This window comes from Schistocerca piceifrons, chromosome X (assembly GCF_021461385.2).
Source record: "Schistocerca piceifrons isolate TAMUIC-IGC-003096 chromosome X, iqSchPice1.1, whole genome shotgun sequence".
In the NCBI taxonomy this organism is placed as follows: Eukaryota; Metazoa; Arthropoda; class Insecta; order Orthoptera; family Acrididae; genus Schistocerca; species Schistocerca piceifrons.
This window is the reverse complement of record NC_060149.1, coordinates 909,226,551-909,242,041: the sequence shown is the minus strand read 5'-3', so window position 1 is coordinate 909,242,041 and position 15,491 is coordinate 909,226,551. Positions and strand designations below refer to the sequence as shown.

General features: G+C 40.7%; 1 protein-coding gene across 1 annotated transcript in view; it reads right to left on the bottom strand.

The window, feature by feature from the left end:
• Positions 1 to 15,491, bottom strand: part of LOC124721524 (muscle calcium channel subunit alpha-1-like) — an 857,532-nt gene that overhangs the window by 274,456 nt on the left and 567,585 nt on the right. The window contains exon 18 of the mRNA XM_047246542.1: positions 10,545 to 10,642. Coding sequence (XP_047102498.1) covers positions 10,545 to 10,642 — 98 coding nt within the window. The remainder of the gene's footprint in view (positions 1 to 10,544; positions 10,643 to 15,491) is intronic.

Below are 15,491 nucleotides of genomic sequence, written 5' to 3'. Positions count from 1 at the left end.
GACCTCGGTGCTCTTATAGGGACCACACCTTCTTCCACAGGAAATGAAATTACAAACCTTTTAGCAGTTTTCCTTTTCCAGCCTCCAGCTCTTTTCTTTTTGAATGCACCTTCATATTTTGTCAAGCTAATTTAAAACTTTTCCAGTGGGCTAAATACACTTAATGACATTAATTGCCTTACTTTTTTGATTTTCCTGTCCCAGTTTCATATTTGAAGAATACTGTGTTTGTTTATACCCTTCATAGATTATATTAATTGTAGAGAGTCTTTAAAAGTACTAACTGTAATAAAATTGAAAAAAGTTGTTAAGAGAAGACATATTCAAGAAATGGCGTTCAGTATTTCATTCATTGTCGAACGACGTCTACCCCGGGTAGCTGAGTGGTCAGCGCAATGGAATGTCATACCTAACGGCCCGGGTTTGATTCCTGGCTGGGTTGGACATTTTCTCCACTCAGGGACTGGGTGTTGTGTTGTCCTTATCATCATCATTTCATCCCCATCAACCCACAAGTCGCTGAAGTGGCGTCAACTCAAAAGACTTGCACCGGGCGAATGGTCTACCCACCAGGAGGCCCTAGCCACATGGCATTTCCATTTCCATTGTCAAATGATGTTAATGTTTTTTCCTAACAGTAACTTCATAGGCAATTCACTTTCATGCCCAACTGGATAAAATTTTTGGCAACTATTTAGTAACTGCAAAAATGAAAACTGTCAATTCAGCTCTGGGCATCTAGTGTCATGACGACATGTAGATTTCATGACACATTTTCTCTGAGCACAATATTGGATAGAGAGAGTACAGTACTGCTGAAATGATTGGTGCTATAAAAGTGACTGAAAGCTTAATATACACTTACAAAACACAGTGTCAGTTATACCCCTGAGATAGGAATTACATAAACAAAACATCTGTGGTAGAGCAGTTATTGTCCACATACTACAAAATACACTCCTGGAAATGGAAAAAAGAACACATTGACACCGGTGTGTCAGACCCACCATACTTGCTCCGGACACTGCGAGAGGGCTGTACAAGCAATGATCACACGCACGGCACAGCGGACACACCAGGAACCGCGGTGTTGGCTGTCGAATGGCGCTAGCTGCGCAGCATTTGTGCACCGCCGCCGTCAGTGTCAGCCAGTTTGCCGTGGCATACGGAGCTCCATCGCAGTCTTTAACACTGGTAGCATGCCGCGACAGCATGGGCGTGAACCGTATGTGCAGTTGACGGAATTTGAGCGAGGGCGTATAGTGGGCATGCGGGATGCCGGGTGGACGTACCGCCGAATTGCTCAACACGTGGGGCATGAGGTCTCCACAGTACATCGATGTTGTCGCCAGTGGTCGGCGGAAGGTGCACGTGCCCGTCGACCTGGGACCGGACCGCAGCGACGCACGGATGCACGCCAAGACCATAGGATCCTACGCAGTGCCGTAGGGGACCGCACCGCCACTTCCCAGCAAATTAGGGACACTGTTGCTCCTGGGGTATCGGCGAGGACCATCCACAACCGTCTCCATGAAGCTGGGCTATGGTCCCGCACACCGTTAGGCCGTCTTCCGCTCACGCCCCAACATCGTGCAGCCCGCCTCCAGTGGTGTCGCGACAGGCGTGAATGGAGGGACGAATGGAGACGTGTCGTCTTCAGCGATGAGAGTCGCTTCTGCCTTGGTGCCAATGATGGTCGTATGCGTGTTTGGCGCCGTGCAGGTGAGCGCCACAATCAGGACTGCATACGACCGAGGCACACAGGGCCAACACCCGGCATCATGGTGTGGGGAGCGATCTCCTACACTGGCCGTACACCACTGGTGATCGTCGAGGGTACACTGAATAGTGCACGGTACATCCAAACCGTCATCGAACCCATCGTTCTACCATTCCTAGACCAGAAAGGGAACTTGCTGTTCCAACAGGACAATGCACGTCCGCATGTATCCCGTGCCACCCAACGTGCTCTAGAAGGTGTAAGTCAACTACCCTGGCCAGCAAGATCTCCGGATCTGTCCCCCATTGAGCATGTTTGGGACTGGATGAAGCGTCGTCTCACACGGTCTGCACGTCCAGCACGAACGCTGGTCCAACTGAGGCGCCAGGTGGAAATGGCATGGCAAGCCGTTCCACAGGACTACATCCAGCATCTCTACGATCGTCTCCATGGGAGAATAGCAGCCTGCATTGCTGCGAAAGGTGGATATACACTGTACTAGTGCCAACATTGTGCATGCTCTGTTGCCTGTGTCTATGTGCCTGTGGTTCTGTCAGTGTGATCATGTGATGTATCTGACCCCAGGAATGTGTCAATAAAGTTTCCCCTTCCTGGGACAATGAATTCACGGTGTTCTTATTTCAATTTCCAGGAGTGTAGATTAATGTAGGAAAGAATCTTGAGTAGTGTAAAGGGTGTAAAATGTGCATTATTAATCAAAAAAAAGTTTAATGATATCAACAAGTAAAATTTTGATGGCTGAAGAGTCATTAATTTGAATGCAGTCCGATTCTGCCAGCTGTATGTCATCTGGTGAGTGTCCATCAGAGTACCTCAAACTGCTGCCTAATGGAAAAAACCCCCATGTGCACTCCATAAGTACTCTGCTAACTGAGTAGCTGCTTTCTTTGTATAATGAATACCTGACCTACTAAGGGGAGTCCCAGAATTCCCCAACTAATAACGCAGCTCCAGAAATCTGCAGCCAAGACTGTCACAGAGTTGATGACGCCTTTGGTCAAGACCCTCCACTCGGCTCCAAACCAACGGATCTAGATTAACTCTGGAAACAATGCTGCAAATTGCGAGCTCTGCTTACACCCCTTGCACAAGGCCAAAAGCCTTCACCACTTTTGCGAGCCACCTATATGAACTGAGGATGGCCTCAGAACCCAAGTGACAGGCATTGTTGGTGCTGACAGCGAGCCACGACTTGCAGATGACTGCACCCTGCACACATTGGCTCCGTGTGTCAAGCAATGTGAGTGTGTTAACATCAGCCAGTAATCCTGCTGTGAGCACAGATCCACCATTTGGGCACACTAGGAGGTGCCTCAACAGGCCGCCTCCACCTCTCAGATGAGGCACCCCACCAGACATACCACGTGCACATTACCTTTCTTTCTGGCCGTGAATGCCATTAACTTATGGGGCTCCATAATGCACCTAATGCTGGAGCTCCTGATAATTACTGAACTCCTGCCCCCATGTGCCAGCTCAGACCCTGCTGAAAGAGTGGTGACCCGTCCACTCACAGAGTGAATAGGTGAGGCAATACAGCTAGTCTCCACATTGGCTCCCTGTGTAAAGCAATGTGAGTGTGTTAACGTCAGCCAGTAATCCTGCTGTGAGCACAGATCCACCATTTGGGTACACTAGGAGGTGTCTCAACAGCAGTGGGCAAAAAAAGTGATACCTGATGTGTCCCATGTGACACACCAGATTCTCTTTCACATTTTGAAGCAGCAGTCAGAAGATAACTGACCATAGCCAAAAGCACATTCACCTGTTCACTAACTGCAGCAAGCTCCTTCAGTGTGCTCACAGCATGGACACATCCTACTCATCCTGGTATTACTAACATAAGAATTTATTATTAATGTACACAATAAAAACAATAACCCTAAGATGAAGACTTATTGGACCCCCATGTAATTACTTCCCAATCTGTAGATGACTGAGAGTTTAACTCACTGACCTCTGATACTGACACCCTTTGTTCCTCATTTTGTTTCCTGTTTGTGAGATGTGACTTGAACCATATTGCAGAACTGCCAGTAATACCATAGCACTCTCATTGTTGGGGCATTATTAGATGTAGGCAAGTTTTGAACTACACTGTGCAGTTTTCATTTTAATGTAGATCCAATAGTTTGTATGTTGGAAATCAACACCCAGAGTATAATTAAATCAGAAATAAGATGATGTTAATCAAGATTCAAAGGTTATGAGATGTAATTCAAAATTCACCTATATGTTAACTATTGTTCAAAAATTTTTCCACAATGACATCATAATGCTGACATAACCAACTTACATTATGAAATGTAAATTATAATGATGGAGAAACCCAATACTGTCCCTTGCATAACAGTATGTGTCTGTGGCATACTATATGGCATCCTCAATTTTTCATTCTTGGTTCCCTTCTGTTCATGATCTATACAGGATAATCAGAATGAGTCTGAAAAGCTAATAAGGATGTCACATGATAGGTTTGCGCTGAGAAACAATTGTTAAGAAAAACATTCAAAATGTTGCACCATTCATGATGGAGAAACCCAATACTGACCCTTGCACAACAGTATGTGTCTGTGGCATACTATATGGCATCCTCAATTTTTCATTCTTGGTTCCCTTCTGTTCATGATCTATACAGGATGATCAGAATAAGTCTGAAAAGCTAATAAGGATGTCACATGATAGGTTTGCGCTGAGAAACAATTGTTAAGAAAAACATTCAAAATGTTGCACCATTCATGATGGAGAAACCCAATACTGACCCTTGCACAACAGTATGTGTCTGTGGCATACTATATGGCATCCTCAATTTTTCATTCTTGGTTCCCTGATGTTCATGATCTATACAGGATGATCAGAATGAGTCTGAAAAGCTGACATTAGCCAATAAGGCTGTTTTGAGCAAAAATTCAAGCAACCTACCAGAGATGGTCACCAAACATGTTCTTTATTTGGTTTCCTAGAATTGAACAAGAGAGTGAGACAAAAATTGTATGTGGGATGATAGTAGGGATTGAACCTCAGCCAAAGACTTAGCCAGTCTTGTTTGCTATCATCTACAGTATGAGAATAGCTGACACTAATTGTATCTGGTGGGCCACTTGAATTTGGGTGCACAATGATCTGAGTCAATGCTAATTATCTCAGAAGCTGTGCAATTTATCAAATTTTTTTCTTAACAATTATTTCTCAGCACAACCCACTCTGCAATACCCTTACAAGTTTTTAGACTGTTTCTGACCATCCTGTATAAGTGATGTGCCAGTAGCAATAAGAGGCTTTTCCTCCATTTATTTATTTATTTTTGTCACAGAGAGAGTCCAGCTTGGAAATACCATAAGCTAATAGCTGAACTTATTTATATCTGATTCACTTCAAAAATATACATTAATAATCATAACAATGAATATTTCCTGTCATTACAAAGAAATATAGTAATATGAGATTAATGGTCACATGATAAAGGAATCTACAAACATAATAATCTTTGGCATCCACCTGGGTTACAAGTATAAGAAATCAGCACATTGATAAGATCAATATGAAATTGAGTCCAGCCAGCTTTCTATTTAGACCTACCTGCCATACTGCCTTATATTGCCCATTAAGACTCCCTGTTTCTTTCAGGATAATATACAAAAGTGATGAAAGAAAGAGAAGCAAAATACTGATTCGACAAAAGCTAACCACAAGAATTTTTGATTATAGCCAATACCTAAACATTGTATATTTGTCTTTTTGTAATATTTATGCCACATAATGGGAATGGGATTGATATTTCATAGAAGCGGATCAACAAATATTAATGTCCCACAAAATATTTGCCTTCTTATCTGTACTTTGGAATGGAGATCTGTAGTCTGGTGAATAGGTACATTGCAAGTTACTGCTCAATGAATGCTACAACTGTGCAATTTCCCTTAATGAATTAAGGCTCATATTGGATGGGTCTTTGAAAAGGACAGATTTAATTTTCTTCCCCACCCCTGCCCCATCTGAGTTGGTCATCCCTTCATAGTGGTCACATCAGTGACATTATACTAAACTCTGATCATTCTGCCTCCCTTCATGGATTCTGGTACTGCAGATCCCTTTCAGTATTGATAGAAATAATTTACCAGTAGAATGAGTGTTCATTCGTAAGAAGAATCTAAGATTTTTTTTCAACTTACCAGTAAACCATGATACTTTAAAGAATCAAACAGCCATGCATAAAACACCCTCAAACATCTGATTAGTGTACAAATGAGTTAATGTGTTAAATATTTGACATTAATCATGAAAGTGAGAAAAAGTTTGAAATTTTGCTTAAAATTTGTTGGAAGCTGCTAAGTGATCTCATTATGAAACACAGTATATAGGATGGGTAACTTGCACTCCATTTTAATTAGAAGCTAGATTGTCAAGCATCTCAATGTTTATGGCATCATATCTTCTGAACTGTGTGTGTACAAGGATATAACAATTGCTGGTAGGTTCAGTGACATATGCAGATACTGTCCGCAAAGTGTGTTGCAGATGGAGTTGGTAGTAAAGTAGTAGTACATTAAAACATCATGCCTAATGCTGAAGTTTTACTCTACCATATTAAGCGAAACCTTGTTTCTCACGCATCTAAATTTCTATGAGATCTTATCTCCTGAACTACGTGATATAAAATGGTTCAAATGGCTCTGAGCACTATTGGACTTAACTTCTGAGGTCATCAGTCCCCTAGAACTTAGAACAACATAAACCTAACTAACCTAAGGACATCACACACATCCATACCTGAGGCAGGATACAAACCTGCAACCATAGTGGTTGCGCATTTCCAGACTGTAGTGCCTAGAACCGCTCGGCCACCCAGGCCGCCTACGTGATATAAAATGAAATAATTTTGCAGGTACATACAATGGTACATGCAGATACTGTTTGCAAACTGTGTCATGAATAGAATTGGTAGTAAAGAAGTAATAAATTAAGATGTCACATCAGATGCTGAAGTTGTACTGCAAAGCAAAAATGTAGTAAGCGGTAAAACATTTTTCCATTCCTCATTCTGTGGAGGTGGGGGCTGTCAGTGACAAAATGTTTTGTAAAAGTTTGAAATTATGTGTAACGGTTGTTGGAAGTCACTGAGTGCTCTCATTCTCAAATACTGGATAAATAAAGTCTGTGTATTTGCACACTGTCAGTTACACTTCCTCAAGATAAACACACAGTTTCTAACAGTAATATTTGTCTCACTGTGTCAAACAATACTCTACCTCTTAATGAGTAGATTATGAGAGTATTTTATCATTCAACAATTACACAAAATACTGAAAATCAAATTTTTGTTGCCTCTGGGAGCCATTAGATATGCAACCTCTTAATGAGTAGATTATGAGAGCATTTTATCAGTCAACAATTACACAAAATACTGAAAATCAAATTTGTGTTGCCTCTGGGAGCCATTAGATATGCAACCTTGGACTGGGTTCCAGGATAGTTGCTTATTAATATAGACTGACAGAGCGAAATGTAAGGTGTTCTGAGCAATGATATTTTCAGAGATGACAATATGCTCAAGTGATTGAATGAAGACGAGCAATGAGAATCACTACCTGACATCACATCCACTGGCAAGAAAATATACTATCTTATAAGGTATATTATGACATCATTAACAAATAATCAAATTAATATGTTGTGGGAGAATATGCGTAGTAGAAACTACATTAATTTTATTAAAAAGTACTTTTAATGTCTAGCATATACTGTATTTTGTTCAGGCATAATTTTTATTACAGTTTTTTTAGTTGTTCAGTTTGATTTCTTAATGGAGGACAGATCAGTGATAAGCTTTAAGATGAAGTAATAAGCTACAGTTACCTTGAAGTCATAAAAATGCAACCTCACTGACAGAATATTATGTAAAAAACAAATACAAGAGCAAAGGAAAAACAAATGAGCACGATATTGTTATGTGAACATCTGAAATGAAAACTGTAACTGCCTACATATCTCACCGTTATTTGGATAAGTAACAATGGACTGACTATCTCCTCAAATATTTTAGAGAACTAGGAGGCAACTCAAATGAAGGTAGCAGGTGTACTGCTTCAGTTGTCAACTACAACTGAAATACAATCAATTGTGTTATCAGCCTGACTCTTTCCTCACTGAGAAACACCATTGTCAACAGCCTGTAACAGCAGTTCTGTCATTCTCTACGGGAAATCCCAACAACAAAAAATTACAACTGAGTAGTTTATATTATACAGGGTGATACTTCCAAATATTTTAAAACCTCTTTAAGTGATGTAGATGATGCTGAGACAAGTAATTTAATATAAGACACACATGGTCGTAAATGTCTGGAAAAACCCCAAAAGTGTATGGCAAATGTTGAACATGGAACATCACCAGATGATGTACCTCACAGCACATGTAGGGGTGGAGCCTACTGGTTGGTCATACCTGATCATTGAAACCTGAGTCAGGTAGTCACATTGATATGGCTAAAGGCTTATGTGCATCACTTTAGCATGTCAGACTTAGGGTTTGAGTCTTGTGTCTGGCAGGTAGTGTTTTTTTGCATTTAATTAGACAATTGTGGCGATATTTACCTGTTATGTGGTCTCCGCTGGTTAGTTGCAAAGTACAGTAAAACAAAAACCTACCATATTGCTTCACAAGTAAATAAGTATAAGCATCTACACTGCACCACGATCAGCTATAGGCATAAAATGTGTATTAATTATTTGTCTCAGTTGCATGTACATGAGCCGGTCGGTGTGGCCATGCGGTTCTAGGCGCTTCAATTTGGAACTGCGTGACCGCTACGGTCACAGGTTCGAATCCTGCCTCAGTCATGGATGTGTGTGATGTCCTTAGGTTAGTTGGGTTTAAGTAGTTCTAAGTTCTAGGGGACTCATGACCTCAGAAGTTAAGTCCCATAGTGCTCAGAGTCATTTGAACCATTTTTTTTTTTTTTTTTTTTTTGCATGTACATGGCTTTGGGGTTTTTAAAAATACTAACACAAATCACTCTGTATATAATGGAAACTAATTTTAAATTACTTTAATGGTAATACAATCGAAGACATATGAAATTATACTATATCTGGATCCTCCCCCCCCCCCCCCCCCCCCTCTCTCTCTCTCTCTCTCTCTCTCTCTCTCTCTCTCTCTCTCTCTCTCTCTCTCTCTCTCTCTCTCTCTCTCTCTCTCTCTCTCTCTCTCTCATATACATAAATTAAATGGTGGTTCTGCAAATTTAAGATAAAATTGGTAAATGGTGATGATGTGATGTTCTAACATTTAATACAGCCATCAGTTTGTCAAAGTAGCTTCGTGTGCATTTTCCTGATCATGCATGGTTTTCAATCAACACCTAGGCCCCATATTACATATTCGTCAAGAAGATGATTCAAATTTGCTCTGTAATACACACCAAATATTATTTTACCCCTTCTGAGGCAATCAATGTAAATAATCCATTTTGAAATTAAAAAAAAATATTATAACATTTTCAGCACTCTAAATTTTTTTAGTGCAGGGCTGTCAGCTTCCATCCACTGTTTTGAGAGTTATTTTATTTATGGTATGAGGTACAGGACTCATATCTCATTCATCGTAACAAATCACCTTACAAAATTAATTAGATTATTTAAGAAAAAGAGCCAAAATTTGCTGCTAAATTTGATTTTGGTCAAACTTTTTACAAATTTAGCACTTATTTTGTGCAAATATTTCTCACAGTCAAATATGCATGTATAATGTACCATTCCCTTCATTATGTTATGACTAGAGCATCAGATATTTCAAACCCTTTCAATCACTGACTATCCAATATCAATTCCTGCACTTGTAAATTTTCCATAGTAATCAGTAATAACAATTCCTTTTGCACCTAGAAACATTGGCAATAACATTCCTGTGGCTGAAATTGGCTTCATCTTTGTTGGTGTGGGCCTAGTATCTTCCATCACATTTGGATGCTCTTTCATTTCTAGTAGAATTACATCTAACAAAGTAAAAATTTATTGTATTTGTTATTGCTCAGAACCTCAAAAATGCAGAACACATTTGACATGAATTGGTATGTCAGTCAGTTATTTGTGTAAAATATTTCAATCTCCAATCAGCCATCACCTCTTTGTGTACTTCATGTTAGTTTCTTTGGCGGTTGCAGTTTTGGATCATCTGACACATGTATCACCTTAAAGTGAATTATGACCCTCTCTAATGTCAAGCACCCATTCTCAACTGCTGGTTTTTAAGGAGCTTGTTCCTTCATTTTCATCACCTACTTTGGATGAATTTTCATGAGAAAATGCCATACAAAACATGGATTTTTTTAACCATTTGAGTGAAACATACAGCTCCATTACTTTAATAAATGAATAAACAAATCTATTCTCCACTTTAAGTTACCTCTTGAGTTATGTTATTACACTATGTACTGGCATGCCCAAAAATAAAATTTCATTGACATGAACACCATCAGCAAAATAGTGATTTAAATAGTACAAGTCAACTAAAGTGTGTGGTATCGATACAGTTTTACTATGGCTTAATTGTAACCCAGAATGAAGAATTTGTTGCTCTTGTGTATTAATTCACAGGCATCAAAGTGAAGATGGAGGGAAATTGGAAGTTGCAGTCATTAAATCTGTTCTGTGTTACTTGTAAAAGGTCTGCTGTTCCATGTACAACATGTGCCAGAGACAGTACGAAATGTCTGACCTACAAGTTACGAGTATAATAATACTTACAACTATTTCCATATCATATATTCTAATTACAAAGCAGTTTCTATTGAAGGTATCCTTACCTTGATTGTCATTCTGCCCGTCATAACCATAATCTTCTGTATCACCTATTTCTAACTGAACTCTACTATGACTTCCTAATTCTTCATCTTTTTCTGATCTGAAACCGAAGATTTTTTTAAATCTTAATAAATACATAGCTTTACAATGCACTACAGTAATTTAAAAAATCATAACAGGAAGTAATACATAGGAGTATACTAGAATCAGAAATAAGCTCCATAAAGTCGCTTCAGACTTGCTAATAGGTCCTATGATAGTGCCTCTGAACTCATTGTCTACATATAATCACAGACTCAGTTCCCCAGTCTATGACATTGCCCATTTAAATGAAAACTCATCACTTGCATTTGTTGTCCAGTACAAGTGGATTGAGCCACTGCAGAAAGGAGAACAAGTACACCAGTACATAAGTCAAACCGAGTACTCGCAGCATTGCCACTATATAAGCAAATCTTTGGCATGTCGATTATTACACAAAGTGTTCATTTTACTTGAAGACATTGAAATATTTCAAAAACTACACACCAGATAAAAAAATTCATTATTTCAATTTGTTTGTCTCAAAGGGGGACATCCACCATTACCACACTCAACTCACCACCCCACTCATGCATGGGTGGTGAGGGACAACTTTGAAATATTCAATGGGAACCCATACTTTTTATTGCAGATTATAATTCTGTGGAAAAATCTATGAATGTTTTGTCTGAAGCATTTTCTTCATTTTGTCACAGATGGCGCTGAAATCAGAGGAATAGAAATGGGTAATTTACGACATGCTACTCAATGGACCTTGAATAGCCAATGCCACATGGGAATCCACCTCCATGCTGTAGGGTAGGACTGGCCAGTATTTCATAACTTCTAATTGGAAACCCCGTTCACAATGTTGTATTCCTCCAACATATCGAACAGGGGATTATTCAATGCACCACTATGGCCATGTATTGAACTACGATGTATCATAACAGGCAGTACAATGCAACCAGAGCTCATGTATCAAGCAGATATAGAACAGATAGCAGCTCTAAACATTACCATATTTGCAGTATTTATTGCCTGCACATCTACCCATTTGGAGAAAAGATGTGCAAGTGGATGATGAATATTGCAACCACAGAAGCAAAATCTGAAATGATCCTGATTTACAGAGACTGTAGCAGAAATGTTGAGGCTGCTGTTGCCTTCTATACTGATCATTTTTGAGAGAATGCTCACTCTCATTTGTTATTTTACAAGGTTGTGAATGCCTTTATGTCTTATGGCAGTGTGCAGACTAGGAAAAGGAAATGAAGCAAACATGCTACAGGAGAAGCTAATGGAATTGCTGTACTAGCAGCAGTGCACCACACCTCATGGAAAAGCACCTGGCAGTTACACCATGATTCTGTCATGTCTGTGGGTAGTACTGTCACAATAACTGTGTCATCATAAGTATCATCCATACCATGTGTCGCTGCATCACCAACTTCATGGTCCTGATCTCTACAGCCAGATAGTGTTTTGTGAATGGGCATGTCAAGAAATGCAAATGACCCTCACATTATTTACCAAGGTACTATTTTCCAATAAGTCTACATTCACAAACCATAGTAACATTAATCAGCATAACATGCATTACTGGAGTGCAGTGAATCCCCACTGGTTATGGCAAACTAACCATCAATGTCCTTGGTCGGTTAATGTATGGTGTGACATCATGGGGAACAAACTCATCCGTCCACATTTTATCAACAGCACATTGAATGGTTGCAAATATTAAACATTTTTGGAACAGGAACTATTGGTATTAGTGCAGGATGTTGCCCTGGACATTCAACAACATATATGGTTTCAGCATGATGGCTGCCCTGTGCATTATACACACATCAAAAAAAGTTTTGCATCACCTCAGTTCCGAGAGTACTGGAACCTGTACAGAAAATTGGAATAGAGATCAACATCATCATCATTTCCGCCCTTTTTATTGCTCATGAAAACCACACATTGCATGTTGTACCACCATGCAGCGAGACCATCAGCAATGGTGGTCCAGATTGCTGTACACACCGATACCTCTAATACCCAGTAGCATGTCCTCTTGCATTGATGCAAGCCTATATTCATCATGGTATACTATCCACAAGCTCATCATACCACTGTTGGTCCAGATTGTCCCACTCCTCAATGGCTATTCAGCGTAGATCCCTCAGAGTGATTGGTGGGTTACATCATCCATAAACAGCCCTTTTCAATCTATCCCAGGCATGTTCGACAGGGTTCATGTCTGGAGAACATGCTGGCCACTCTAGTCGAGTGATGTTGTTATCCTGAAGAAAGTCATTCACAAGATGTGCGTGATGGGGGTACAAATTGACATCCATGAAGAAGAATGCCTCGCCAATATGCTGACGATATGGTTGCACTATCAGTCGGAGGATGGCATTCACGTATCGTACAGCCGTTACAGCACCTTCCATGACCACCAGCGGTATACGTCGGGCCCACATAATGCCACCCCAAAACAGCGGAGAACCTCCACCTTGCTGCACTTGCTGGACAATGTGTCAAGTCACTCAGCCAGACTGGACTGCCTCCACATGTCTCCCACAATTTGTTGGTTGAAGGCATATGCAACACTCATCAGTGAAGAGAACATGATGCCAATCCTGAGAGGTCCATCAACATGTTGTTGGACCCATCTGTACTGTGCTGCATGGTGTTGTGGTTGTAAAGATGGACGTCACCATGAATATTGTGAGTGAAGTTGCGCATCATGCAGCCTATTGCGCACAGTTTGAGTCGTAACATGATGTCCTGCAGCTGCACGAAAAGCATTATTCAACATGATGGCATTTTTGTCCGGTAGCGGTCATCCACTGCAGTAGTAGCCCTTGGGCGGCCTGAGCGAGGCACGTCACAACAGTTCTTGTCTCTCTGTATCTTCTCCATGTCTGAACAACAATGCTTTGGTTCACTTTGAGACGCCTGGACACTTCCCTTGTTGAGAGCCCTTGCTGCAGACATGATCAAACTGCAGCATTGACCATCTAGGCATGGTTGAATTACAGACAATACGAGCCGTGTACCTCCTTTCTGGTGGAATGACTGGAACTGATCGGCTGTCAGATCCCCTCCGTCTAATACACCCTGCTCATACATGGTTGTTTACATCTTTGGGCAGGTTTAGTGACATCTCTGAACAGTCAAAGGGACTGTGTCTGTGATACAATATCCACAGTCAACGTATATCTTCAGGAGTTCCGGGAACCGGGGTGATGCAAAACGTTTTTTTGACATGTGTACAATTGAAGCACGTGAGGTATTGAAATGTGTTTACACTGGTTGGTGGATTGGCAGATGTGGCGCTATTAATTGACCCACAAGGTCACCAAGTTTGATATCACCAGATTTCTTTCTGTGGGGATATTTAAAAGATAAGGTGTACCAGCCAGTGCCAACAGGCTATGAAGATATGGTTGATCACATCAGAAATGCCTGTGCTGGCATTCCCACAGATATTCTTCTGTCCTCTGTACAGTCATTTGAAAACTGGATTACTAAGTGTACTGAAGTTGGCCGTATGATGTTTGAACACTTACTCTAATTGGGAAAGTAGAGTAGCATTTGCCTCGAGCCACTGCCACAGTGGTGCATCGGGTAGATCCCTGTTCAATATGTCAGAGAAATACTACATTGTGAATGGGGTTTCCAATTAGAAATTATGAAGTACTAGCCTGTCCTACCCTTGCAGCATGGAGGTGCAATCCCAAAAACCATTGGATATTCAAGGGCCACTGAGCAGCATGTCATAAATTATGATTGTGTACCCAATTCTATTCCCCCGATTACAGTGCAACCTGTGGTAAAACAAAGAAAATGCTTCACATAAAATGTATCCAGATTCTGGCATAGAATCATAGTCTGGAACAAAAAAATGGGGGTTGCCATTGAAGATTTCAAAGTTGCCCCCCACTGCCTATGCATGTGATGGGGTAGGGTGTCGAGTGTGGTAATCGCTGGATGTCCCCCTCTAAGACAAACAAATTGGAATTATAACTTTCTTTGATCTGATGTGTAATTTTCAAAATATTTCAATGTGTTCAATTAAAATGAACGCGCGAGTGTGCGTGTGTGTGTGTGGGGGGGGGGGGGGGCGCACACGTGCACGCATGCGCTTGTGTCGTATAAAGGATTTTACCATAAGAGCATGCAAAAATTTAACAGGACATAGAGGATGCTCCACTGAATGATTTCAGGTAGGGAACCTGGGGACATAGAAGCCTGCTTAATGAGATAATGGGAAGAAAATCACATGACTGTATATTTTTTATTTATGTTACTTACAGCTAACTGCAAAGACCATTACTGATACAGTGAACATACCATTTGAACTGTATATTACAAAATGTGCTGAACTGATGGCTATCAACCTCAATGCAAGCATGACATCAGTGAACAAGATTCTGATGCACCCTGACAAATATCCCTGGTGTGTTTTGAGTCACATCACAGGCAGCTACAATTCTGCCAACTAATTCCATCTGTGTATCCACTGGGATCCCATTCAAAAGTGACTTTAGACATGCCCATAGTAAATAATCAAGGGCATTCAGGTCAGGTGACCTTGCAGGCCATGGAGTACTACCTCCCCTTCCAATCCAGCGACCAGGAAATACAGCACTGAAATTGTTGCTGACATCCACACTAAAGTGAAGCAGTGGACCATCATGTTGAATCCACATCCTCTCACTAACAGCCAAGTGTACATTCTCCAACAACATGAACCTTTGCATGAACCTCAAGTACACATCACCATTTAGATGGCCAGGTAGAAAGGTATGGCACAATGAGAATGTCACCTACAGTGCCAACCCAGATATTCACAGCAAAATGTACTTGATGGTGTGACTCAACTACAGCATGAGACTTTTCCTCATCCCACGCATAGCTATTCCTTCTATGTG